The sequence below is a fragment of the Tupaia chinensis genome, unplaced genomic scaffold (genome assembly GCF_000334495.1).
Source record: "Tupaia chinensis unplaced genomic scaffold, TupChi_1.0 Scaffold000489_1, whole genome shotgun sequence".
Lineage (NCBI taxonomy): Eukaryota > Metazoa > Chordata > Mammalia > Scandentia > Tupaiidae > Tupaia > Tupaia belangeri.
In genome coordinates this window covers 2,100,935-2,128,088 of record NW_006160001.1, presented here as the reverse complement: position 1 = coordinate 2,128,088, position 27,154 = coordinate 2,100,935, and the positions used below count along the sequence as shown (strand labels likewise).

General features: G+C 38.1%; 1 protein-coding gene across 3 annotated transcripts in view; it reads right to left on the bottom strand.

Moving 5' to 3' along the window:
* Positions 1 to 6: 6 nt before the first annotated feature.
* Positions 7 to 27,154, bottom strand: part of LIFR (LIF receptor subunit alpha) — an 86,756-nt gene continuing 59,608 nt past the window's right edge. For all 3 annotated transcript variants that reach the window (XM_027774875.1, XM_006156306.3, XM_006156307.3), the window contains exons 12-20: positions 26,677 to 26,747; positions 23,504 to 23,717; positions 19,845 to 20,024; positions 16,924 to 17,025; positions 15,884 to 16,051; positions 11,749 to 11,910; positions 10,627 to 10,720; positions 7,735 to 7,813; positions 7 to 7,328 (exon numbers count right to left, since the gene is read on the bottom strand). In XM_027774875.1, coding sequence (XP_027630676.1) covers positions 6,705 to 7,328; positions 7,735 to 7,813; positions 10,627 to 10,720; positions 11,749 to 11,910; positions 15,884 to 16,051; positions 16,924 to 17,025; positions 19,845 to 20,024; positions 23,504 to 23,717; positions 26,677 to 26,747 — 1,694 coding nt within the window. In that variant the 3' untranslated portion in view covers positions 7 to 6,704. The remainder of the gene's footprint in view (positions 7,329 to 7,734; positions 7,814 to 10,626; positions 10,721 to 11,748; positions 11,911 to 15,883; positions 16,052 to 16,923; positions 17,026 to 19,844; positions 20,025 to 23,503; positions 23,718 to 26,676; positions 26,748 to 27,154) is intronic.

Here is a 27,154-nt window from a genome sequence, read left to right as displayed (position 1 = left end):
AATATGTCAGTGTAAGAAAATATATTTATTTTTTCCCATGACAATACTATGATAAAATTGTTAAATACATGCATGTTTTAAAAACAGACATAAGTAACATCTTTAGAGTTAACAGCCAAGCATACTAGTTTTATATTTATGGTGTCTTAGTAATAGGTTACAGGTTACTTATATTCTATGTTCTTGCTATAACCATGTTTTCCAAAAGATATGGAAACTAAATTGTGAAATTCTATGATTATATAAAATGTCCAGATTTCCCATTCTAACAGCAATATCCAAATTTTGACAAATTGGGAATTACATTAGGTGTCATCTCTGTGAATGGAGCTTTTTAAAATCTATATTAAAATCAGAATTCTGTGAATCTCACTGAATCACACCAATACATTTCAATCTATAGTTTACATCCTGTATATGTTTATTTGAATGTCTCCTTATTCAATGAAACATGATTTTAGGTGCAATACATAAAAGCCGGTCATTCAGGTTAAGGAAAACAGTCTATAGTGGTAACATTTCAAGAAATAAAAAAGGAAAGTTTGGATCTGCAGTTTCTCCCTATCTCTTTCAGCTACATTTACATGCATCTGACCAAACAAAAATTAGTAGTTACTAGTATTTATAAAAAATTGAATATATTTAACATAAAACACCCCTTTAAAAAAAAACACTCATTCTACAAACAATCTTATAAAAGACAAAAACTTATATCTGTTCACAGTATGTGTATTTTGTAAACAGTAATTCACTATAATGCAATTTTGAAAGCAAAAATAGTAATTTCCTAGTGTTATAAGGACCTTGACTTATGTTCAGCAATGAAAGAAAAAGTAAAGACGTTCCTACAGGAGAAGTTGGGTACTTTAAATAATCTGTATTTTTAAATGATTTGTTTTACTTTTGAACATACCTTGAAGGCAGTACTACCTCAAATTGAGGATATCTATCTTTTTGTCCAGGCCAGTCTTTTTCAGGTAATGAAACTGAATGTATTTAAGAAAAAGCCATGCTCCTTTTTGAGAAAATAATAAGATATAACAAATCCCAGGGTATCACACAATACCTACTGTTCCACAATACCAAACTGAAGGGGTTTTCTTTTTGTGTTTTCAGCTATTCACCATGCTATTCGCATTCTTCGTAAATATTATGTTGGAACAAATGAAATAGAAGGAACAACTAGCTCATAATATATTAGAAAAAATAATCATAAGTATTTGGAATCGAACTAGGGGAAGAATGCTTTTAGAAAAGCTATGAAAACCATTATTCCATGTTCTTTTCTATAATCAATTGTTTTAATGCAAATTGTATTACCATCACCATTGGAATGCTTAGGAAAAATATCAAGGTCATTTCCACGTGAAATGGAATCATTCTAATGGAAAGTATAAGGAAATTGAATAAATTTAAGTGAGCCATTCAATTAGGTGAACAAAGTATTTTAGGTCTACGTGTAGCATAAAGTTCTTTTTTTTTTTTAAGTTGATTGGATACTACAAATATAATGTGAGAAGATACACATGAATGTAATAAAAAACCATGTTCCTTATTGATTAGACACTCATTTTTTTTCCTAATCAGATCTTGTAGTTTTTAGAGTATTCTTTTCAGCAACCAAGAAGTAATATAAGTTATTACCACTTTGTATATGCTTAATGTTCAATCAGTTACAGTTTACTTATATAAGAAAGCACTTTTACATTTATTGTTTTTATGGTTCTTTAGCTTAACACTTACCCACAAAAACTTTCAGAGGCTTTCCCTCTTAAAACACTACTTTAAATTTCCATAAAAACTTCACACAGTTAGAATTTGTCTTTGTAGGTAATCTTTTTTTTAAAACTTGGAGAGTTATCCCAAAATATTAACATTTTTAATATAGGGAGAAACAAGCACTCATGGTTACAAATAATAAAACCCTGTCAGATCCCAATATCCCAAGAATTTGGATATATTTTAGATCAAATTACAACCTTTGAAATACCATATATACAAAAGTTTAAACATATCAGCCAATTAAGTAAATATTGTTCTTAATCCTTTCTACTGGCATTAAAAATAGTTCTTTTGTATTATAATTAGCATGAATATGATCGTGTAATAGTTAAGACAAAAACACTAACTGAAAATACTAAAAATCTAGCCACTCACATGAAATAAGAGGTTTCATTATTATTAATAGCCTGGATATGTAACACATGAAGATATCAATAAACTAAAGAAGAGTGATATCCAATAAGATTCTAAGGTATGTCTAAAAGATGAATGAATGTCTTATTAAGTTTAGCCACAAATAATTTTCTTCTGAGAAAAATTTTCTTTCTGGGTATGAAAGAGAAGGTGGGCATGATACCATAAAATTTTGTTTCAGCAGAAAATACCAGTTTAGGGTCAGCCTATGGTGTGATGGTTAAGACAGCTGGTTCCCACACAGCCAATTGAACATTTGAAGTCCTGAACCCAGTAGCATGGAAAAAACATGCCAGGTGCATGTGCATATGTGCCCACAATCTTGAGAGGAGGAGAAATGGAGGAGAAGGGTTGTGATATAACCTTCCCCCATGAGGGGAGGGGAGTCTGTCTCTCTCCCTCCCCCTCCCTTCCTCCCTGTGTCCCTTTCTGGCAAGAGCAAGTGCACTCTGGCAAAGTTGTCTTTTTTGTTTGTTTTATTTACAGTTGAAAATAAATGCTTTGGAGAAATATTTCACCAAGAGAATGAGTTCTGATATTAACCAATTAAGTTCACACATCAACATATGGTTTTGCCACATGTATGTTGGTTGATGCAAACATATTCCAAATTGTGCACTCATCAAATAAAAGGAAACTATGAACGCTCAACATTATGGAGAAATAAGAAATATACTGATGTGTATGCATCAGGTTTTTCTAAGTTTTCACTCAAAGTATGGAGCCACTTCTATAGTAGATTTGAATCTCTGAGTCCACAACATCAGATCTACATAAGCTAAATTTTGTTATATACTGCTCTTGAAAAATTCCATTGAATCTGCAACATTCTGGAATGAGACTCAGTCAGTAAAATAATTAAGTCATGGAACTTTGACTATTCACCAATTGTGACCAATGATCCCACATTTTACTCTTAAGATACCCAATTCTACACTTTCAGAATAAGAAAAAAGCCCTTTTATAAAAGGTATATAAATTTTAACACAGTTCAAAATAAAGAACAGAAGATTAATATATTAAACAAACAAAAATGTTTTATCACATTATGTGCCTGAGCAGTGGAGAACCTTGAGATAACATTTTTTTGAATAGTGCCATGTTCAGGAGTATTTTAATTTCAAAATACCATGAAACTGATTTCAAATTCCTTCACTATCCTACATTTAATTATTCACATACAGAAAAGACAGTGTTCTTCTTTAAATATGGACGGTATTAAAGGCAATTTAAGAGTCACGAGACTAATTTCCAACACAACATATGTGAAGTTTTGAGAATGTGAGTTTTTACCACAGACTGCAAATAGTGTTAGATTTAAATGCAATCCTTCAGAGATCCATGAGCCGTGAAAGTAATGCTGGTATGGAAAATGAGGCTGTTACTTCCTCCCTTAAACTTGTCAGTGAATGGTTGCTTCTGTTTCTAAGCTGCAGGAACAAAGCACCTCTATCACATAAGCACATAAACCCAAATTCAACTATCCAGATACACACGGTCATCATCTCTACAGGTCACCAGGGCTTTACGGGTTCGACAAACGGGTGACTAGATTTCACATGTGTGTTAATCCATGCAATACATAATCCACAAGCTCTTTCTAATGCCAAAAGCCTAGCTAAGTCTTCAGGAAAATTTTTTAGATTAAATAGTATTTAAAATAGCTTCTAAAGATACAGTCAGGTTGACCCCCAGAATGTTCATTTCTCACAAGCTTGATTTGAAATTGGCTTTCAAAAGAGATGAAAACATGTCCTAGATGCAATTCAGCAGGCATAATGGAACATAATTCCAGTTTAGACATTTCAAATTTTCTAACCAATGATTTGGGCTTTTGTTGAGGAACAGAGGAATTTCCCAATTACTTTTCTAGCCAGAAGGCCTGGAAGAAACAAATTTAGCGTCCCTCTCTAATTAGTCCTTAATTACCCCTCCTCAGAGGAGAAGCAGCTAATCTGACTGGAGCAAGCACAATCCCTAGACCGCGCATGTGGATATGTTCCCTGCATACAAACAAGGTTCATTTACTAGTGTCTCAGACAACTGAGTATGTGACAAAGAGAGTTTATTCTCTCCCTTCCCTCTGTGCTGAAGCTCTCTTTCATGCACAGGTGGTGATGGGATTGAAATGTAATAATAACCTTGATCTGCACAAAGGTCTGGCTGTCTTCAATTCAATGGGAAAAGAGGGAAACTTGCTTTGGCCTCAGACCTAAACCACATTCTCTAGCATATGACAAGTTATTAAGGAGCTTGCCCAGACTAGTAGAGTATTACCAATTATTCTCATTAACTTTGTGATCCTTGTGTACAGAACTCCAGAACTGGGGAGAGACAAGCAGCACTCTGAACTTTTCTCATACAGGAAAAGTTGCCAAGTCTTAGAATGAAAGGATTCAAGAGCCCTGGTGAAATTCACTATTAGCCAAACAGATGAGCATTACAAACGTTAGAAAGGGCACTGAATCTAAATGGTCACAGTTGAAATGTGTATATATCGACGACAGAGACCAACTAAGCTCTTCTGACTCGTTCCTGTTACCTCAGGTTACAGTAGTTTAGACCAATACACTTACTTTAACCAACATTTATCCTTGTCCTAAAGAGAGAGTATGGGATCGATAGGTTTCAAAGGGAAACAAAGCAGGAGGTGAGGGCAGGTGGAGTGTGGTAATGACAAGCTTTGGCACAGACAGAAGGCAGCCTCAGGTCTGCATGTCTTAGGTGGGAGATAAGGGAAGGAGCAGAGGATAAAACAGAAGGCAAGAGAAAACTGCTGAGTGATGGCTCTGGTTTGATATATTTTTCCATATTGAAAATTTCTATGAGCAAGTATGTAGCTTTAATATACTATGTGTGTACATAACTCATTGCATTGTCTTTCACTTATCCATATATCAGAAATCTAACTGAATTCTAGCAGTTGAAATTAGGACTTACACACACAGCTCCTCAACTGATTGTGTCCCTTCTCTTCCTGATTCTTTTTTCCACAACATGGTTTTATAAACGATAAGAAGCTGGGAAAAAACATTAATCCACTATTTGCAAATACATTATAGAAGCTCGGATGATTTAAAAATGCACATCTTAACTTACTCAGATATTTCCAATTTTCAAGTACTTTTGCCTTATCTATGAAAAGACAAAATATAGAGACAACCCAAGTGGAGGGAAAACAGAAGATGCACTTTGTAGTGTCTCATTCTGCTTTTCCAAGAACCACATTCATTCTCAGAGAAACAAGGGTAGGCAGAGGATACTGTCCAGCTCAGCAAACAACTGCTGCACCTGTAATATCAGATGCTCACTGATTTGAATGGATTTTATGACATTTAATATGAAATAGCCCTTGAGTAAATGTTCCTGTAAGCAGCATTCTCTTTTTAGCGTTATATTTAAAAACTGAGGACTGAACCAGATAGTCTGGACTGATGTTCATTTAAGAGGGAAGAAGTGCTGAGACTCGTGAGCTGGAGGAACACCTGACAGGAGGCCAAAGAACATCACTGCCCTGGTGACCGGGCTCAATGAAATGGTCTTCTTAGGAGGAACGAAAACTGAATCAGAACTCTATGGACGGCTAGTGCCATGAGATATTGCTTAGTAGTCATCTCGCATAGTAAATTATTGGAATTTATGCTGACAAATATTGAGTTTGCTCAGGAAAAGCTGACACTGTATCAGAAAATAAAATGGATTTTTAGAACTCAGATCTACAGTCTTGGAGATTTAAATTTCAAATATGAGGGCAATCAACTGCAATAATGAAAGGTAGCATGAAAGTTAAAAAAATAATACAAAGGTCTGAAAAACCTACGAGAACAGGAAAACACCATACTGATTTGGGCTGGTCAGTGTCACACTTGTTTTCCAAGTTTGTACCCCTGAGACAACTGTTTGATAACCACTATACAGTAGGCACAGAAATCAGCATACTTTATCAAACAAAACACTAAATAGCTGTCACTACATTGAAAATTATATTCATTTTAAAATTCTGTGGATGGAGAATAACCTTTTAAGTTTTAAAATCTGTGCTTGGTTTTCATCTAGAATGGAGTAAATGTCGATAAATAAACATCATTGGTTACTTTGACATTTTTCTCCCTTGCCTGTGAACCCAGCTGCAATTCATAAAGTATACATATGAGAAAACCATTAACAACAGGACAGAAAATAGTTGCTGTGGGATTTGTTTTGCATGTAGGTACCAAGTGATTTTAGCCTTGAAATGCTTCTTGAAGGTAGAACACGTGAGAATTCTTGGGCTTGATCACAAATAGCTCCAAATCTTGAGTTTTGTGAACTGAGGATTCTGAGTCACTGTACTTTGGCTTTTATACTATATTAAAAGCACATTAACACTTTTAGTGTAACTTGCACGTAGTGAAGTTCACCTCACTAACAATACTTCACAGGATCCCTCCAGGAACGCCCAGTGCTGACGCAGCAACACTAGGAGTAAGAGCTTATTGAGATGGCGGACTGAAGTGACAGTGACACTGTTAATCATTTGGTTTGTTCTGAAAAAAGTTTGTAAAGGACCACCCGCCTCCACTAGCTTTAGGAGAGTCTTCATCCTTAGGAGGAATCAAAAATTGTCGGGAATTAATGGAGCATGGGCTTCCGAAAGAGACAATTTCACTGTTGCTGTCTGTGGATCTAGGAGAGTCTGGGGAGACTAGATGCCAAGTATTTACATTTGCCTGAGGTCTGTAACCTGCAGTTTTATCTAAGTCATCTTCTGCAGCTATATCTTCTATAGCAGAATTAATGGGGAGGTGCATTTGCGGCTTATAGCCTCCCCCCACTACAGGGTCGATTTCTGATTCTTCCTCTTGTTTGGCTTGAGGCTGATACATTGACTGAATGTCAATGTAAATGACTTGTGAAGCGGTGCCAGCTTCGTCCACTATCGGGTTTGGTATTTCTTCCTCAATGATTGGCGGACAGTAGGATACAACCACATGGTTTTCAGGCTCTGCATCAGAGCTCTCTTCAGGACGTTCAGCTACTGGGGAAATTATTTCTGTATCTTCTATTTTAGGAACTGTTGATCGGGTTTCCAGAACCTCAACATTATTTGGGGTACAAGGATTCATTTCCAATGTTTTAAGAGCACTACTTCCCTAGAAAAAAAAATGTAATAAATAGTGATTAAAGATAGTGTCAAATGCTACTGCAATGCTGTTCCTACAAAAAGGAACATTTGTTTTCTATTTTTCTTTTCACATCTGCTTGTAAACATCTGCTTCTACTACTCTGTAATGCACACTACAGCAAAGCCACTTTTCCCCCTCCATATCAATATTTTCCTTCTATTGACAGTAGGGTGGTAAAAAACATGGTAAAAACAGCTTAATAATATCAGACATTCAGTGCTGCTAAAGCATGCTATTTTCTCAGTATTTTTTTTTTTTTTTTTACTTAGGATGACATTTGCATCTTGAAAACTTTCCACAAAAGACTAGGAAAAGAAGCCTAAGAAGTACTAAGAAGTACTTCAAAGATGAACGTAAGAAAATAAAGAATTACCTCACAGACACTCTTTTGAAACTGTAATGCTTTACAATTTTCTGGATTTGGAATGTCAGGATAGAAGGTTTCTTTAATCCTTTGAATAAAGAATAAACAAATTTAATAATAATATTATCAACTAGGTAAGTTAATAAGTCATCAGGCTTATTTTGACATTTGATATGAATACCTTAACAAACACTTGAGTTAAGAATGGAAGACCATTAGTGCGTACTTATTCACTATATAACACACTGTGAGGTCCCAATGTGACACTATAAATAGTAATTCCATTTCCAGAACCATACAACCTTATGTATTCATGAAAATGGAAAAAAAAGAATTAAAATGGTGATTGTGATATCAAGACCAATGTAAAATACAAATTGTATAACAAAAATATCAAAATGCCAACTAGATTAAGCATTATCAATTATTTATGGAACATATTTGCATATGTAGTTCTCTACTACTCATAACATCTAGACTATTCAAGGAACATCTGAAGTGTTATGTAACTTCTTTATGGAAGTGCTTAAAAAACAATGAGCAATAACAGTGATAACTGTGTATTATGAGTAAATTACTTGTTGTGCTAAGAAAAAGAAAGGCTAGGGTCAGCAGGTGGCATCGAATTTAAGCCTGGATCCCACACGGCTGACTGAGCGACTGGAGTCCCAGACCAGCAGGCTAAAAATTATGCCAGGAGTATGCATTTGTATGCCCCAAATCACAAGAGGAGAGTGGAGAATGGATTTCTGTGTGGCCAACCCCTCTGGGGGTGATTTCTTACTTTTCCTATCTTCAATATCTGTCACTCTCTGGTCCATGTATGTGCCCTGTAGTAAACTCAAGAAAAACAATTTTTTTTTTTTAAAAAAAGGCTAATAATATTGAGCCTAAACTAACCACAAACAAAAATGAGATCTGTTTGGTGTCATATCCTATTTCCATATTTACAGCTATAAAAAAGTATTTTTTAAATGATTGTTGATTTAATTTTATTTATTCATTCATTTATTTTCATTTAACCAGAGAGAAACTGGGGGGTAGGGGGGAAGAGAGAGAGAGAGAAAGTGAGAAATGATGCAACCAGGTCCAGGACTTGAACCATGGTCAGCCATGTGGGAGTGTCCAACACCTTAATCACCACACCACCTGCTGGCCCCGAAAAAGTATTTTTATTGAGATTCTTGTAAAAATTTATGTGACTCTTGGCATTTGATAGAAAGTGGACAAATATGGAAGATTTACTGCTAAGTGAAGCAAGCCAGACTATGAAAGAGAGGCACTGTGTGTCCCTATTTGATATATACCAAATGTCAGCACTCTGTGCAAAAACTGAAGGTATAAAAGATGGAGAGCAATGATGTTACTGGAGACAGTGCAGGAGGAGGATGGGAAATGGGGGAGGTAAGAGGGAAAGAATCAAGGGGAAGAAGAAAGAATCAAAACATTTAAGGGACCCAAACTGGGAGAAATCTGTTGATTATAACGTATGTGGTAATGTCTTTGACTGGACTGATAGGCAGTATTATTTATGATGGGAAAATGCATTTGGTATGCTGCAATGATACACAGTGAATGTAGAAAATAAATTTTAAAAATTAAAAGAAATAATTTATGTGACTCTGAAACATTCTAATTTCTAAACTCTCTTAACTTTTTTTTTGGTATTGAAGTAGGTGTTTTTAAAATGTGATTTTGGGTAATAAGAAGACAGCTTCCAAATAGGCTATTCTATGATTCTACAACTATTACTACTTTAACTTACAAGCCAGGATTGCTAGACTGTGTCAAAAATGAAGGCATTTTCAAGGCCAGTGAGGATCTGTCTACTTATGAACATTGCCATCCATACCACTCCTTATGGGGTTGCAGCTGGCCTACAGCAGGTGCTCTCTCCCACCAAACCCTGCCTATGTCACCTCACCATTCTCTCTTGCTTCACCCACCTGCACAGCTCCTCTCCTTCCTACACAAGGTCAAGCTCTTCCAATCTCAGGGTCCTCACAGAAGCCATTCTCCCTAGAGCATTTGTTTTCCTCTTCTTACCTTCTGGGATTCTCCCACAAAACAGCCTTGACTGAGTACCTCTTGTGAGATAGTTCTATTAGTCTCCTGTGGCACCTGGTCCCCTTCTTTCCTACTACCCACTCACCCTCTGAAAGCACATATTTTTTGAGTGTTTATGGTCTCATATCCCTCTTTCCTCACTATTCTGTAAATCTTCCTTGCTTATTTTATTCCCCATTATACCTTTATGTGAAGAGGGTCATTCTTATTTGCTGAGTAAATTATCAAAATTACCATATTTTCAGAACCAGCAGTTGGTGTAATGGCTACGTTGCTGGACTCCCATGTAGTCGACTGTGGTTCGCATCCCGGATCCAGTGGCTTAAACTCAGGCCGGGCGCATGTGCATGCTTGTCCAAGATCCCAAGAGGAGAATGGAGGAGAAGGGACTGTGGTGTGGCCAACCCCCCGGGGGGTGATTTCTCACTTTCTGTCTCTCTGTCTTTCTGGTGAGCACTCGCGCCCTATAGCAAAAACCTCTTCCCCTCCTCCCCAAAAAACCCTGATTTTCTGAATAGGTCACCAGGGCAAGGGAAATATAAATCATTATATTTTATCTTACAGATAATTATAGACACAATTATTATTTATTTAATTAATAAAACTAGTATTAAATTATTCATAAAATGGAAAACATATACTTTTTACTCTATTAGTTTTAAAACTTTTAAATAACATGTTCTTGCCTAGTATTAAAGTCGACATTAATTCTGTCTAAAACAAACATATTTTACTAACCCGTTACAACTAAAAAGATGTATCTAATCTGTTAATACATAAACTGAATAATCATACCCTTAACAAAACAACAAGAGGAAATACAGGTACCATTACCATTCTCGTTTCCGATAGCAAAGGATACTTGTAACCACACCAACAATCACAGCCACAGCCACTGGGATGAGAATGGCAATAATTAATCCCACAGCTGAAAAGGAAACGTTATAAATATTATGATGACTGTTTGTAGTTTGAAGTATAGAATCAATGCACATTAGAAGATATTTAAGATGGTAAATTATCTGATGGAAAAGAAATCCTAACTGCTCCAAGGACACAAAAAAACCTATTAAAATATTAGGTCATCAGGAAAATTATGACCGATTTTCCATGCAAAAATGCATCATAACTTTCCCGACAATCCAGTGTAACCTTCAAGTAAGTATTTTACTAATGTTTAACTCCTTTAGAGAGAAGTTTCTCAATCTTACCACTACTGACATTGTATGCCAGGTAGCACTTCTATCGGGCTTGGAGGGAGCAGGGCTAGCCTGTTCACTGCAGAAGTTTAGCAACACCTTTGGCCTTTAACCAGTAGATACCAGTAGGACTGCTCAGTTATGACAACCAAAATGCCACTAGGCATTGCTAAGTGTTTCCTGTGGGACAAAATCCCTCCGCCAGCCCCAGTTAAGAATAACTGCCTTAACAAGTACCATATCCTCATGGTTCTTTATGTAAGAATCACATGTGAACTCTAACTCAGGGATACACGCCTGTAATCACAGTTCAAAATTATTTGCTGCTAAAAGTCAAACCCAACACTTCTCTTTTTTCTATTTCCATCTCAAATTCATGAGTGCTGTGTTTTGCAAAATTCCTTATAGGATTTCTTTCAGTTTTTCCTTTGCTTGGTTAAATATCACAGAATAACTGGGGCAAAAAACATTAAATTGGTTGACTGTTAGATAAGTTCAGCATGAATTTAGACTTCTCAACTTTAGAGGTATCCCTAATTAATAAACTCCCGATTTGAAAATAGCTTAGAATAACCGACAGGAATAAACACGAAGTCATCTTATGGCCTTTTAACACTGCTCTCCACCAGTCATAAAAATGCGATGAAAAGTGAAATTCTAAACAAAGGTGGGGGAGCTTCCTACATAAACCAAAAATCACTAGGAACACAATACATTTACATGTTTGAAAGCTTCCCAGTGGCAGTATTTAACTTACAATTTTCCTTTGTCACCACATACATGCTCTTCTCTGGGCCAATTCCGCCATCCGTGTAGGCTCTCAAGACCAAATGGTAACTTGTTTTACCCTGAAGATCAGCAATTCTCAGTGTCTTCTGGGATATGTCAGTAATATTTTTAACCTTTACGTCAGAACGACCTATATTTAAAGTGAAGAATATTTTAAGTAATCTCTACCCCATTTAAACATGGTTACTTACACCTGTCTCAACAACCATCCCCTATAAGTGAGTCTGACTGCTGGCCACCCCCAACCAAGGACTGTGGAGCTAGCCAGAGTCACATTCAAGTTCTGCCTCTATCAAGCAGAAACTCTGTTAAAACCCACTCTGAACTTTTGAGTTTCTTTAACTATGAAACAGAATATTACAACTTGCCCCACAAGATTGTGTAAAGTTTTCATTCACGGTCTCTAAAATAATGCCTGGCACATAGCAGGCAATCAGGAAAGTCACTTCCTTTGCTGTTTTCTATGGGCATAAAAACTACTACAGCCAAAACCCACCTGGGCTGGGCCTGCTCGTGAGTCAGAGGACTGAGCAAAGCAAGAGTGAAAATCAACAGCAAAGACTTCAAACCACTTAGAAAAGGTTAAGTCTCATGAGAATTCTCCAATGAAAAATAGCAAGGAAGTCTTTGAATCACTTCAAAAGAAAATGTGAAGTACTGTCTCAAGCATTTAAAATGTTTGTAAAATAGGGACCAGCAAGTAGCATAATGGCTATGTCGCTGGACTCCCATGTAGTTGACCATGGTTCGAGTCCCGGACCCGGTGGCTTAAACTCACACCAGGCACCTGTGCGTGCATGCCCAAGATCCCAAGAGGACAATGGAGGAGAACGGAATGAGGCATGGCCATACCCCCTAGGGGATGATTTCTCACTTTCTATCTCTCTGTCCGGTGAGTGCATGTGCTCTATAAGCAAAAACCTCTCCAAAAAAAAAAAATTGTAAAATAATATGACAGTTAAAAAAAAATTAAATAACATTAGTAGCTAATAACAAAGAGTAGTAGCTCCCTATCAGTCTTTCCTCTTACTCCCTAGAACCACTTTAGACCAGGTTATTCATTTGAGAATTTATCTCCTATTTTAAAATAACAAACTTAGACTTCTAGTTCTTGACTATAAATTTTAGACATTATCTATTTATGTCCTGAAGGCACAGGGAGATTTTACACCTTTGCCCTACCACCACCCCACTCCCCTGCTGTGTCGTTCACATGGAAACACCAGAGCATCTAATGAGCTCATATCTACATTACTTTAACCACACGCATTATTTGAGTTACTGCTATTGCTTGATAATGCTCATGTTTTCTTTCTTGTTTCCCTGCTGTTCTACTTGCTTTCTTCCCCCTTGTTTCATTTTCTAAGTACCAGTTCCTAATTCTTCCCACATCCCCTAGTGAGTACTTGGTACAATTTTCCCATGTGGTCACACGATGCCAAATAACAGTTCCTCACCTAATTCTCATTTCCTCTGTCCCTGCCTCCTTCCTGGGCAGGGCCTCATTAACATTTTTTTATTTTGATTTATTAAAGCTAAAACTGCTTTTCTTGAAATTAAAAAATATATTTAAAAATACCTATTTAATGGCTGCAGTAAAGCTACAGAGCCTCAGCTAGGTGCTACTGCTACTTTTTATTATATTCATTTTACTCAGAATTTCATGCCTAAAGTCAGACATGTGTTCATAGATATGTATGTATCAGTTGCACTTGCTATTGAAAGTAGTTAATTTAGTTTGTGAATCAATAAAATGTGGAGGGGAATAAAAAGTAATGGAAAGCAACTGTAGATACCAGAGACAATGTGGGAGAAGGATGAGAAATGACAGGGTAAGAAATAAGGGGAGAAAAATTATTTGTTGATAATGACATGTATGATTAAGTCAATATATAGTGTATTCTGGATGGGAAATCACATTTTGTATGCTGCAATGACGCTCATTGAATGAATGTAAAATAAATACATTTTTAAAATAAAATAAAAATGAGGGGGAGCCTTGCATGACTCAAACTGTCTTCCTTCTACTCTCATCCTGATAGACTAGAATTTTAGGTTGAAATCATTTTCACTCGGTATCTTGAGCATGCTGCTGTGAGCCTTCCAGTATCTGCAGAGTTGCTGGGAAGTCTGCTGTTGTTCTTATTCCTGACACCTTCCACATGGCCCGTTACTCTCTGATCATCTCTAGGGCTCTTTCTTTATACCCAGGAGCTATGACAATTCATGATGACATACCTTCACACAGATCTTTATTTATTTATTTTACTGTATACTCCATAGATCCTTTTACTCTATTTGTATTTTTTTTTTTGAGAGGTTTTTTGCTATAGGACTCATGCGTTCACCAGAAAGACAGAGAGAAATAGAGAGACAGAAAGCAAGAAATCACCCCCCAGGGAGAATGGCCACACCACAATCCCTTTTCCTCCACTCTCTTCCTGGGATCTTGGGCATGCATGCACACGCATCCAGCATGAGTTTAAGCCACCGGGTCCAGGACTCGAACCACAGTTGACTACATGGGAGTCCAGCAACATAGCCATTATGCCAACTACTGGTCCCAATCCTTTTACTCTATATTCAGGTCCCTCATTTCTGGGAATGTTTCTTCAATCAATCCTCTCTATTCAGCCCAGGTTCTTCCTAACCACTTAACTCCAACACCTGGTCTTGATGGATGACTGCTTCTCAAAGATCCCCAACTGTTCTCCTGAGGTCTTGCCACTCTCCACTCTTTTTAGGCATCTGCCGCACTTCCACCCCCATATCTCCAAAACCTCTTTTTTTAGTACTGTTCTGCCCCTTCTCTTTCTTTTTATGGCTTTAAAGGTGTGTTTGTTCCTTTGGTTTTCCTCCTTTGCTCTAACTTTTATGACCAGTCCATCACTTCTAACTGGTAATCCAGAATCTAGGATATTAACTGGCTCAAGTGTAAAATTTCTGTGCATCTGAGGGAAATTACACTTGCCTCTGGATGCTTGTGGTGATATTTATGATTCCCTCACCCACAGACAACACCAAGCCTCAAGAAACGTAGAACTCTGCCCTGGAGGAGGGTACATCGAATGCAGCTGCTCTGGGAGGGGATTTGGACGGTGTCCAGATGGATCCGGGGGCAGCCCTGCTGTTCTCTACTTGTCAGACAGGCATTAAATAATTAAAGGTTTGTGGCGAGGTCATCAAGGGAAATGAAAACTCTCAAAATGAAAAAATGATACATGTGTGTTATGTGGCTATGGATAAGGAACATCTGACACCTGCCAGAAATTAAATTTAGAGGAAATACAGAAATATGAATAAGTAGTTCTATATTTCTAAATCCATGGATTCGCTAAGGTCTTTGAACACATACTTATCAGTTGTCAAGGGCTGTTTGTGCTTTTTAAGATTTAATAGATGGACACATCCCTAAGGAAGTTAATTAAGTTTGCCAATCCTTTAAAGCCATGACTACCATTTTTTGGATTCTTGAGTTTCTCTCCTCCGTTAATATAAACACAAAAATATTTTTTATTTTTAAGTGAACTTCATAAGATACTATGTTATTGTCATGCAAGGATAAGAGATGGTCTGTGCCCTATAGAAATAATAAAATATTTCAGAATAAATGATTTATAAAAGACCACACATTCCATTCATCACATACTAAAATCCTTTTTTTTTTTTTATAAGCAAGAGAGATTTTTGCTATAGGATGCATCTGTTTGACGGAGAGACAGAAACAGAGTGATAGAAAGTGAAAAATCACCACCCAGGGGGATGGCCACACCACAACCCCTTCTCCACCAGTCTCCTCTCAGGATTTTGGGCGTGTACATACGTATCTAATCTGAGTTTTAAGCCAGCGGGTCCGAGATTCAAAGCACGGCTGACCACGTGGGAGTCCAGCGATGTAACCATTAAGCCATCTGCTGGTCCCATCACATACTAAAATATTAAACTGTCATATTTATGAAAGGACTGCATTTTCATTTCCCTGTTTTTCAGACAGTTTCAGAAACCAATACTGAACTATTCCACAGGACTTTTTTCCTTTTCTCTTCCCTTGTGGTTAATGAAACACTTTTAAGAAAACACTCTCACGCTAGCAATTTACTTACCTGAATCCAAATCTCTCATCTTAAAGGTGTCTCTCTCTCCTTTTTCAAAATAAAATAAGTATCCTCTTAAAAAGCCTCTAAGCTCTTCCACTGGAATATCTTCCCACTTCACTAGTATTGAGTCTGCAGAAGTATCCTCAACAGTAAAATTTGGAGCAACAATTGGAGCTGCAAAAGAGAGAGAATCATACAAACTCTTCTTCAGTGAAACTTACATACTAATAACTGCAGAAAATATTTTTAAGAACTGAGGCAGAACCTGCAATGCAATTTTTAGACAAAACACTCGCCTAAGGAAGCAATCTACACAAAATCTTATGCGGCTACTTAAATAGATATCATGTATATTTCTCCTCTATTGACAGTCCTAAGAGTCTTTAAAGCATGTATAAGTGCAAATTAACTATTATTGACATTCAAATTAAGAATTAACTTTCTCAATGGCAATAGCATAATTCTGAAATATAGACATCTAATAAATGGAATAAGTGCTATGCTTAAATACATCCCCCAGAAGTTCATGTGTTGGAACTTGGTTGTACTGTAAAGAAATTAACCAGAAACTTAATCTGACTGTAATATTCAAAGATGAGGCCTTGAGAAAGTGATCAGACCTCAGAGTAGGACCACCCTAAATCCTGGTAGGTTTGTAAGAAGTGTGAGACCAGAGCAGAGGGACATGCAGACAAACACACATGTGCTTTGTTCTGCTTCTGGTTCTTGCCTATTGACATGTGAGGCCCTCTGCCACATTATCCACCAGCAAGAAGATCCTCCCAGATGTGTCCCCATTATCTTTAGGCCTCCAAATTGTGAGCTAAATAAACCTCTATTTTTATAAATTACCCAGACTTAAAGAGTTTCTGTTCTAGAATGGGCTAGAACAATAAGTAATCAAACAATTTTAAATTTATTATACAAATTATTTTTCTTTCCTGAATTAAACATCTTAATTCAGCCTATCTTTAGAACTCAATTTTACTATTATTGTCAACTTACAATTTTTTATGTTATCTTGAACTTAAAAAAACAAAACTTACCCAATTCTTCTATATACCCAATTACGGAGCGTAATAATTGATATCCTTGATTTCTGCACCCATACAGGAAAAAATTGTATCTTACGCCTGGCCGAAACTGATCTATAGTATGAACAAAATCAGTAAATTTTCATAAATATATATTATCAAACATATCTACTTTAGAAATATTACATTTATATTAATGTACCCTGAAATTTCTGAAACTAATTTTATATAAATGATTTACTGTATAAACATACATCTGTATTTTCCCAACTGATAAACATATAACAAATTAACTTCTACTGTAATGAAAAGTTCAGTGTTACAAGATGACTTTGCCTTAAAGTGAAAAAAAAAAAAAAAAGGTGATCACGGCTTACATTTTGTTCCTTAAAAATCAAGCAAGGCTGACTTCTCGGATTTGATTCAGGGTGAGTTCAGTGACCCATTTCAGTTCCACGTCATGCCTCTCTAAATCACTTTCCTACAAGTGTTATTCTAGGTTGAGGGAAAAAAACCACTGCTCTTCCCTTGCTCCAAGAGGCAGAATAAAAAGTTCCACCTTACTTTTGAGGCTTCTCTGCTAAAGGAAATAGGGGATGGATACAAGTCTGTTCCTCTTTACAGCACTGCCATTAAGTGTCTCTGGGTGAGTTAACCCACAAGAAACAACCGAAGAACTTTAACTTTGATCAAAACAGCTCAATACAATGCAGACCGTGGAATGTGGGGAACACAGAGAAGCACAAGGCTTGGAGAAGCTGACAGTGTTGGGAAAGAGATGGACAAGGGTGACCATCGCCATGTGAACTGTACTACAGGTATGCATCAGATGTCGTGGAACCTCCAATGAGGCCCAAATAAGTCCAAGAAGATCAGAAAAATCCACTCTAAGTGACAGGTTACAGGGCCCCGAAGAGCAAATAGCGCATTAGTGGTGGTCTGGGAAGAAGTTGCTACATACGGGATTGATTTAAGTTGTGGAATGGAATTATTCTAGTGTAGTTACAGCATTAGTTCTCCAATTACTTGCCCGAAGATCACCAATCCTCTACAGATTCTAAAAGGAGATGGTTAACCTGTAAAGTCACACAATCAGAAAAAAACTGAATAGACTTGTTTTCTTGCAGTATTTTTCCTGAAATGCCTGCTATGTGATGGTGAGTAGTTAAGTAAATATTAATAGAAAACTCAAACTCAGGCAACTGTGTTTTGTCTTTGGAGAAAGGCATACTTGAGGCCATGTTTTTTACATAGTACATAAGCCTGTACTTAGTTTATATGAAGATTATGTATTCTATAGGGTTCCGACACCTTTAAAAAATAAAGAGCCTGAGTGGGTTAGAACATTAGGAATGTGTGTTGAGGTCATTAAAGAGAGAAGACAATTGGATGAATAGGTGGCCAGATGAAAAAGGAATGAGAAAAGTGCCTACTATGTACTATATGCTTTCTTAGAGCTCAGCAGTAAATAAAAGAGAAAATTCTTAGCTTCTCAAAGCTTTGAGTAGCTCTGAATCTGGATCTTGGTGCTATCACATACTAATTTTGTTACTCTGGGCAACGTGCCTATCCTTCCTGAGCCTTTTCTGAACCTCTGTAGGACCATTGCTCATCTGAATTGATAAGTTCTCATCCCTCAGTCATCACAGGCCACTTTTCCACATCCTACAGGTCTCGGGTAAAACTTGCATCCCTAGATTCACTGTCCAGATCTACTCTGCTCTACCCCAGTCTCTACTGTCAGTCAGCTCAGGTGAGAAAGGATGGACTGGAACTGTGGGAGACTTGGTCAGTTCCATGTCCAGCAAACACAAGGCAAGGTGCAGGAATGAGAAGGGGGCGGGTGTAGCTGGGCACCTGGTAAGCCTGGGGCTGCTTTGGCCAATTATATATGGGAAGGAGTCCATTTGTATTACAAGCAGAATTGGGAAGGAACTTGAACCCAGGTGAGGTAATCCAATGCACGGGGATCATTCTCAGCATCTGCTGGTGAAAACAGTAACTAAGTAGAATGTCTCCCCAGGGAGAGAAGTGACCAGCAGGCTGCTTGCACTCCTGCACTTCACTGACATGAGAAAGGGAACCAGGAGAAGGGAAAGGCTCCAGAAGCCTCAACACCACCGGACTACAGGGTTAGAAACCCCTGGAGGACAGGCACCACAGATTCCCATCAGCTGCTTAGAAGGAACAAAGACCCTGGATACAGGATCTCATTCCAGAGGACAAGGCTATTTAGTCTGCAGGTTACTGAGCACTCCTCCAGAGTTAAATTTCTCAGCCTGCATCATATCAAGGGCAGCCCGCCCTCCCAGGCTCACAGGCTCTAGGCTCGTTAGCAATCAGGACTCCCTACCCACACTGCTCCCACTGTCATGTGGATGCCTCCCAGTCCTGCGTCAGGGTATATGGTGAAGGGTGCAAGTCATGAGAGACTCGTACGCCAGTCTCTCCCTCCCCCCCCAGGAACCTGGGCCTTTAGGCAAAAGGACCATGAGTAACATCAAACTGCTTACAGTTTTGTAGAGTTCTTTTTTCATGGCCATTTTCTCCATGTTGTTAAATCTTTGACAATTTTCAATGTTATTTAACATTCCATTTTATAAATGTACCAACATTTCCTGATTTCCCTAATTGTTATTTGGATAGTTTTCAACTTTTCATAATTATAAATAATGCTTTGGTGAACCCTCTTGTATGTATTTGTGCTGTTTTTAAAATGATTTCTTTGGATATATTCCTCAGCCAAGTAATCACTAGGCCAAAGGGTTTGAATCCTTTCATGTACATATTACCACAAAGCACCTTCCAGAGAAGTTAAGCCAGCTCACAGCTGCCCAGTGCTAAAGAACGATCACCCTATTGCACTCACTCACATGCTCTGCTTCTAAAAAATATTTCCTAAGATCTGCAATTGCCAGACTAATTCGTCTTACCTGATTCTATCACAGTCTCGGTGCTGTTTACAGGAACTTTTTTCCAGTCCATAAGGCAAGGTTCAGCCCGAGAGGAGTTGCACCATTTAATGACATAGTCACAAGTCATGTTGGGGTCATAGTTCCAAGTGAGGAGAATCCCCTTTCCCATTCCAACAGTCTGCTCTATTTTGAGATCATCTTCAAAAGAAAGGATATTTTACTAGCATTAAAAATGAGAATAAAAGCCAAACCTCATGAAAATGAGCAAGAATTACCTCAATATATGAAAATACAACAGTCCTCGAACTAGATAAACCTTTAGCAAAGGTTAAAAGTGTTGCTCTGTTACTTTTATTTTAACAGTTATGGTACTCACCTGTACACAAAGATTAACACCATAGCTGAAAATAAATAATAAAAAACGATACCTGCGATTAGACAGTGATGCGCCAGGGCTAGGACATGGTCAAAGGCCAGGAAGGATGGGGCTCAGGGAATGGGACAAGGACAGGGCACTAGAGGAAATCTGGCACCAGGCATGATGACATGGGGTAAGGGAGGGAGGCGGCAGGTTGGTTAAGGTCACTAGAGAACAATCTGAAGCCCACCTTATATCTCCATTACAAAAGCGAACTCCATGAGGACAGGCGTCCAAGCACAGAATACACAGAACAGACACCCAACAGACATCCAGAAAGAATGCATGAACCAGCTCCTGTTTCAAAGCAGATTGTTACCCCACAGCAAGGGCTCCGAGGTTCTGGCTGACTCGGAGCCAGGTGGCAGGGGGTCATCTGCCTACATGCAGTGAGGCTAGTGAGGTAGGACAGCCAGTGTGGGCACAAGGGGGGAAAGTTTATACAGCAACCCATATGACGCCAAGGGGCAGGTCCGATGGCTGGGGAAGTAGACAGGAGTGAGTGGAGGCTGTGGTGACGTCGTCTCCCTGTCCTACAAATAGCCTCAGTAACAGTGGAGCCTGAGGGGAAGAAGCACGGTACAAGTCAGGGCACTGTGGTCCAAAGGGTGAGGGAAGTTCCACACAGTACCAGGAGAAAAGATGCAATTTCTAGAATTGATTCATAGTTAAAGGTTCAGCAAACAGCCATAGAAAGATTTTTTTTTTTTAACACAATTTGCACTCATAAGGTATCTACTGCTGAACACAAGACCACATTTTGGCTCAGGATACAGAAGACTTTGGACATACAGCTTTTTGGCTCATCATGTTAAAAACCCACAAATGTGAACCTGAGCTGAGGCTGCAGAGCCTCCAACTCGGGAAATTCTCAAGGACTGACTATTTGTATGGCTTTTCCACAATTGTCTAGAAGCGGGTGACTAACCATTGTTAGCTCTATAAATTACCAGCTCTGAGGGGCACATTAAAGGCAGGACTACGGTTCTTGAACTAAAAGACAACAAAACTAATGTCAATCATTACCAGAGCAATGAAACACGTGAGGGGGTCTTCAAACAGTTCATGGAAAATGTGTATTATGAAAAATTTATGCATGGACTTCAAAATTTTTTTGCGCCCAAACAAATCCATACTTTAATTCCATTATTCTGTGGACCTTTTGAAGTCTCCTTATATGATCTAAATTAATAGGTTGTCTTCTTATGGATGTTTTCCCACTACTCTCTAGACCATGGTTTTTTTCATTTTTTATTTTTTGCAAGGCAAGAATGAAGAGGCTAGCCCACTCTGCCCTGACCCCACATTCCCACCCCTGCCACTCCACTGCCCTGAGGGCCGCCAGTGTACATTGCTCTGGTATCTGGCCAGTTCTCTGTCTCTCTGAAATATACTGTGCTTTCCCCGTTCTTCCCTCCTAATTCAGACCCGGAAAGAACCAGCTACGCAATAAGCAATAAGAAACTGCCTCAAACACAAGTTGGAAAGGTTCTTAGGGAATCCTAACTGATAAATTTTCCTTCCTCTAAGAAGGGATGTTATAGGAAACTGCTCCCATACTTGGGGAGGAAAGCAAAAGGGGGAACGGGAAATGACTTGAGAGGGGTTGTTTAAAAGAGGTGGAAGTGACCATTTAAAATTCATGACTCAAAAAGCTATCAAGGAAGAGGTAAGGAAGAGCATAATAAAACGTAAAGGAAGTCACTAAATAATTTTAAATAATGCACCAGAGTTTTTCTTTTCTTTCCCTTCAATTTGCCAGAGGGCACAAGCATTCACTCACTCACTAAGAGAGACAGGGCAAGAGAGAGAGAGAGAAAAAAAGTAAAAAAGCACACATATACCTCACCTTGGGGAATGGTCATGCTGCAACCCTTTCTTCTCCATCTCTCTACTTTTGGGATTTTCAGCATGCATACACATGTGCCAGGTTTGTTTCTCAAGCTGCTGGCTCCAGGACTCAAACTGTATGGTTGGCCATGTGAGATGTAGCTGCCTTAACCACCACACTATGGGACTATGGGCTGGTCTTACTGTTTTTTGTTTTTTTTTTTTTAAGCCTATACTGAAGATACAATTTAAACTTTGGGAAGATTCTTATCAATAAAGAATTCCTATTCATAAAAAATTTCTTATCAGCAAAGTTGCCAGTTAAAATATTTTCCCTGCATTATAGCTTGCAAAACAGCCTAGCTAACATAGCATAAATTCTCAAAGAGATTATTTGAAAGTGATACCTAGACCAGTTGGTGGAGTAGGGGACAACACAGCCGGATTCCCTAAGACTGACTGCATGATTTGAGTCCCAAACCTGGCAGCTTGAAAGACATGCTGGGCACAAGTAGATGTGTGCCCAAAACCCCAAAAGGAGAAATGGAGAAGGGACTGGAGCATGGCCATCGCCCATGAGGACTGCTTTCTCACTTTCCCCCTTTGTCCAGTGAGTACTCATGCTCTCTGAAATACATACATACGTAAAGTGATATTTGAGTAAACTCTTACAATAATTCTACCTAAAAGTACTATCCACCACCAACTCCAACATTAGGCAATAAAGTAACTGGTACAATCGCCATGGTATCCCTCACTATATGTGCTCGGAGTACACACGGATTACTGCTCTCTCAGTGGATACAGCCACTCCTCACTTCATGACTGCTGGACTTAGACTAGCTCTCCAGCCCAGGAGATCCCCTTTCCCAATTTGTGAGGGTCTTGGGAACTCCCTTTCTCAGTCTTGGTCTCATCCCTACAGTTGGTTAGCATTCATTACACTAAGCATTTGCAATCACACAAGACTACGTATTTTGTTTACAAATCTATACTTTATGGTGTGCTCATGATAGTATTCAGATTTTTTTTAAAAAAATGATTATGCTAGATTTACATTATTGTGGTGTGTCTTGTCATTTCCTGGCGCTTACCTAATGTATGCTTTTTGATAGATACAATTACATTATTCTATTCTGGTGTTGCATGGTATCTATTGAAAACTACATACTCTATGTTACCACAACAGACCATTAAGACATCTGCCTCTGAGCTCCTCACTTAGTGACCAATTTGCTTAAATACCTAATTCTAAGACTGTAGCGTGATCATTAAGTGAGGTGTACCTGTATTAGATACTAAATCCTTACGTATGTTTTACAATGGCACATATGCCCCCCAAAATGATGTCTTTATATGAGAGCAAGTGACATCAAAATTTTACACTTTAATTTCTTATTATTTTATACTAAATTTCTTAGGTACTCACCATTTGGGATTTCCATGCTAGCTATTTTAGAAGGTGGTGATGAGCCAACAGAATTTTTTGCCACCACACTGATAATGTAGTCATTTTTATCAAGTTGTATTTCTGCTCTGTGTTGAGGATCAGGGATCTCTGAAAGAGACTGTGTTTCCTCATCTGATGAACATGATATATTATAGGAAAGTATTTTCCCATTGGCTTCATTAATGGGTAAAGGCTATGAGACATAGAAAAATAAATTGTTATAAAAACTTGCAAACAGCAATTATGACTAAGCCAAGTCATCCCATCTAAACTGGATGCTACATTAATAATAACAATTAGAAAATAGTTATCTTCACATTTTCTTGGAAGTAAAATTTTTAGAAAAATTTTTAAATTCATGACAGCGTTTGTGTGCATACGTATGAATGAAAAAGAGAAAGACAGAAAATCCTCCCTGATAGGGTGTGTCAGGCTGCAAACCCCTTTCCCTAGCCTCTTGGCTCCTCAGCATCCTGGGACATATAAGCATGAGCCCAGAGTGTTTCAGGCTGACCAAGTCAGGATTTCAACCACAGTCAGCATGTGGCTTCTAGCCCAGCAGTTCAGTATGGTACCGACTGCCCCACCAGGCTGAGACCTGAAGAAAATTTAAGAAGTGATCAGTAGGGTTAATAGGTGGTGGATGCAGAGGTCAGCGTGGCTGGATTTCACATTGCCAACTGCATGGTTACATGCTTTTGAATTCTAGACCCAGCAGCTTGAAAAAGCCCACCAGGCACAAGTGTATGCATGCCCCAAATCCGGAGATGGAAGTAGAAGAGAAGGGACTGTAGCTTGGCGATCCTCTCTGGGTGTGATCTCTCACTTTCCTTCTCTCTCTCTCTCTCTTTCTCTCTGGTGAATGCATATATAAAAAATCAAAAAAGAAAAAAAATGTATCAGCAACATTGATGTACTTAACAACAAAGCAAATGTAAGAAGATTATGGCAGAATTTTTTTTAATATTTGTCATTTTCTCTAAAGTAGTGCACACCTATTACAGAAAATTTGGAAAATAAACAAAAATTGAGAGAAAACAAGTAAATCTTTCTTATATTCCTATCTCTTAAATACTGACATATTGATATTTCTCTCAAGTTGTTTTTCTGGTGCAGATGTTTTATTATTAATAACATTGTTTAATCATACCATACAATTTTATATATTTTTCACTTTTCTATAATATATACTTGTCTAGGTTAATTATATATACCTTAAAGGCTTTATATAATATTTTATCAGTGTACTTGAATGTTAATTAAATAAACAAAACTTAAGTTTTCCTATAATTTTTTTGAAAGGTTTTTGCTATATGATGTGTGCGCTAGCCAGAAAGAGAGACAGAGAAACAGAGAGAGAGAAATCACCCCCCAGAGGGGATGGCCACACTGCAGTCCCTTCTCCTCCATTCTCCTCTCAGGATCTTGGGCACGCACACATACGCGCCTGGTGTGAGTTTAAGCCACTGAGTCTGGGACTGGAATCGCGGTCAACTACATGAGAGTACAGCGACATAGGCATTATGCCAATTGCTGGTCCCAGTTTCCCTATAATTTTACAATAGGTACTAAAATAATACTTTGATGAACCTTTTTTACATGTTTTTCTTTCCACAGTTAGCATTAATTCTTTAAATATAAATTTTCCAAAGTGGACTTATTGGATAAAATGGAAAGAACATTCAAACTTCTGATGTCTATAACAAAACTGCTTTTAAAAACAATTGTCCCAACTGCTGCGGCCATGGGACCAACCATGGGGATGTTGGTGAGAGCACTATGGGAGACTCTGCTCCAGTAGGGGGCTCTGAGGACTGCATGGCCTGCTCCAGTGGACAGGTTTGAGTCCTAAAGACTCCACAGCTTCATGTGATCTGCCGACCGCTCCCCGAATTGTATGCTCTTCTAGTTTCTGCAGTACTATGTTCTCTGGCACTTCGGCCCTGCTGACTCTCCCAGTTTCCACTGCGGTTCCTTTTGTGCTGCCACCACCCTGGGCCCCACTCCTAGCTCTACTCTCACCATGCATGCTTCCCCTGACAAATCCCATTCGCTTGCTATTCAAAAACATGCCTGTAGCTCTGACGTCCCGGAGTTCCAGAGCACATCAAACCACCACTCAGACCTCACAGTGGCACATGTTCTAAAAACTCAGTATGTTCTAAACAATTTTTCACCTAAACATACTCTCCCTTTGGGTATGCAAATGGCACCACCATCAATCTAGTCACTGAAGTTAGAATCTAAATCACTTATAATTTTAGTCCTCGATTAAACTTTCGTCTGGTATGAACAATATTAAAAATCGTCTCTCTGAAGTAATTTGTAAAATTGGTGCTGTATCATTAGGACATCTGACAAGCAATGGAGAATAGCCAAGGGATATTCTAATCCAGAGTAAGAGTGGATGCAATGGTCAAACACAGACAATCTCAAAACAATGAAACTCATACCAAACTTGCACATATACTTTACTTAAAGCTATACTGATGTCAAATTTTTGTAAAGATGAAATTATGTATTACTTTCCATAATAAAATTCACTATTTGAAGGAATTCTTTTATGACTGCTGCTATAAAATCTATTACAGAAAACAATTACTCATGTTTTTAATTTTCATAAAATATTAAAAACAGAAGAAAAAAGTTTACTCTAATTGAGAAAAACTAGTAAAATGTAATATAATTTATGTTTTATCTAAACATTTTACAAACCCATGCAAAATACTGTGGCTGATATATAATTCAATGACCTTAAGACTAACAAATGACATGTGAAATACAAAAAATGTTAATTTTCCCAGTCATAAGGAAAATGTAACAAACACTTGGGATTCTAATTTGTAGTTTCTGACTAAAGTGAGGGAGATGGATTTCATGAAATACTCAGGTCCTTTATGGGTACTGTAAAATTAAACTGCAGAATGCTCAGATCGAGGACAGAGAATCTTCACTAAAGTGACTATGGTGAATTAGAAGCAACAAGAAATTTGGGGATTTGGGGGAACTAGATTGGATTCTCAGCTATTAATACTACCAAGTAAGCCTGTCTGAGATATCTTGGTTCCTTAATAGCCAAAGTACCACATGTAAGTTAAGTAGATTTGCACAACAAGGTTATTTCAATGTTCAATGAAAAGTCAAATATTTACCTTCCAATAGATGATTAAATTTTTCCCATCAGATTTCCACTCTCTCCAAGTATCTGGTCCCCTTGAAGGAACTGGGAAAGAAGTTTAAAAGTTAGCATTTGAAAAGGCATTCTATAATGCATGTCAGTTGGTATTGATAACTGAGCTGGTGGTGCTTGCATTTTTTTTTCCTAGGCTAATGGAATGCTTAATACGAATTCAGGCTTCAGGCTTCCACTTTGAAAATAATGTAATAAAAAAAAATTAACACTCTTCACTTGCAGGAAATATAGGCCTCTAAAAATGGGTTAAACTCACCGTCAAGGCCCTCTGTGAAGGTCCCCAGGTCCTTGCCATCTCACATCCTCTTATCTCTCCCTTCCCCACTGTGGCTCTGGCCATGTACTAGCCGGCTACCTGGCTACTCTTCAGACCTGAAAGGACGACTGCCTTAGGCTCTCTGCGTTTCTGTGCCCTCGCCTCCTCTGCCTAGAACGCT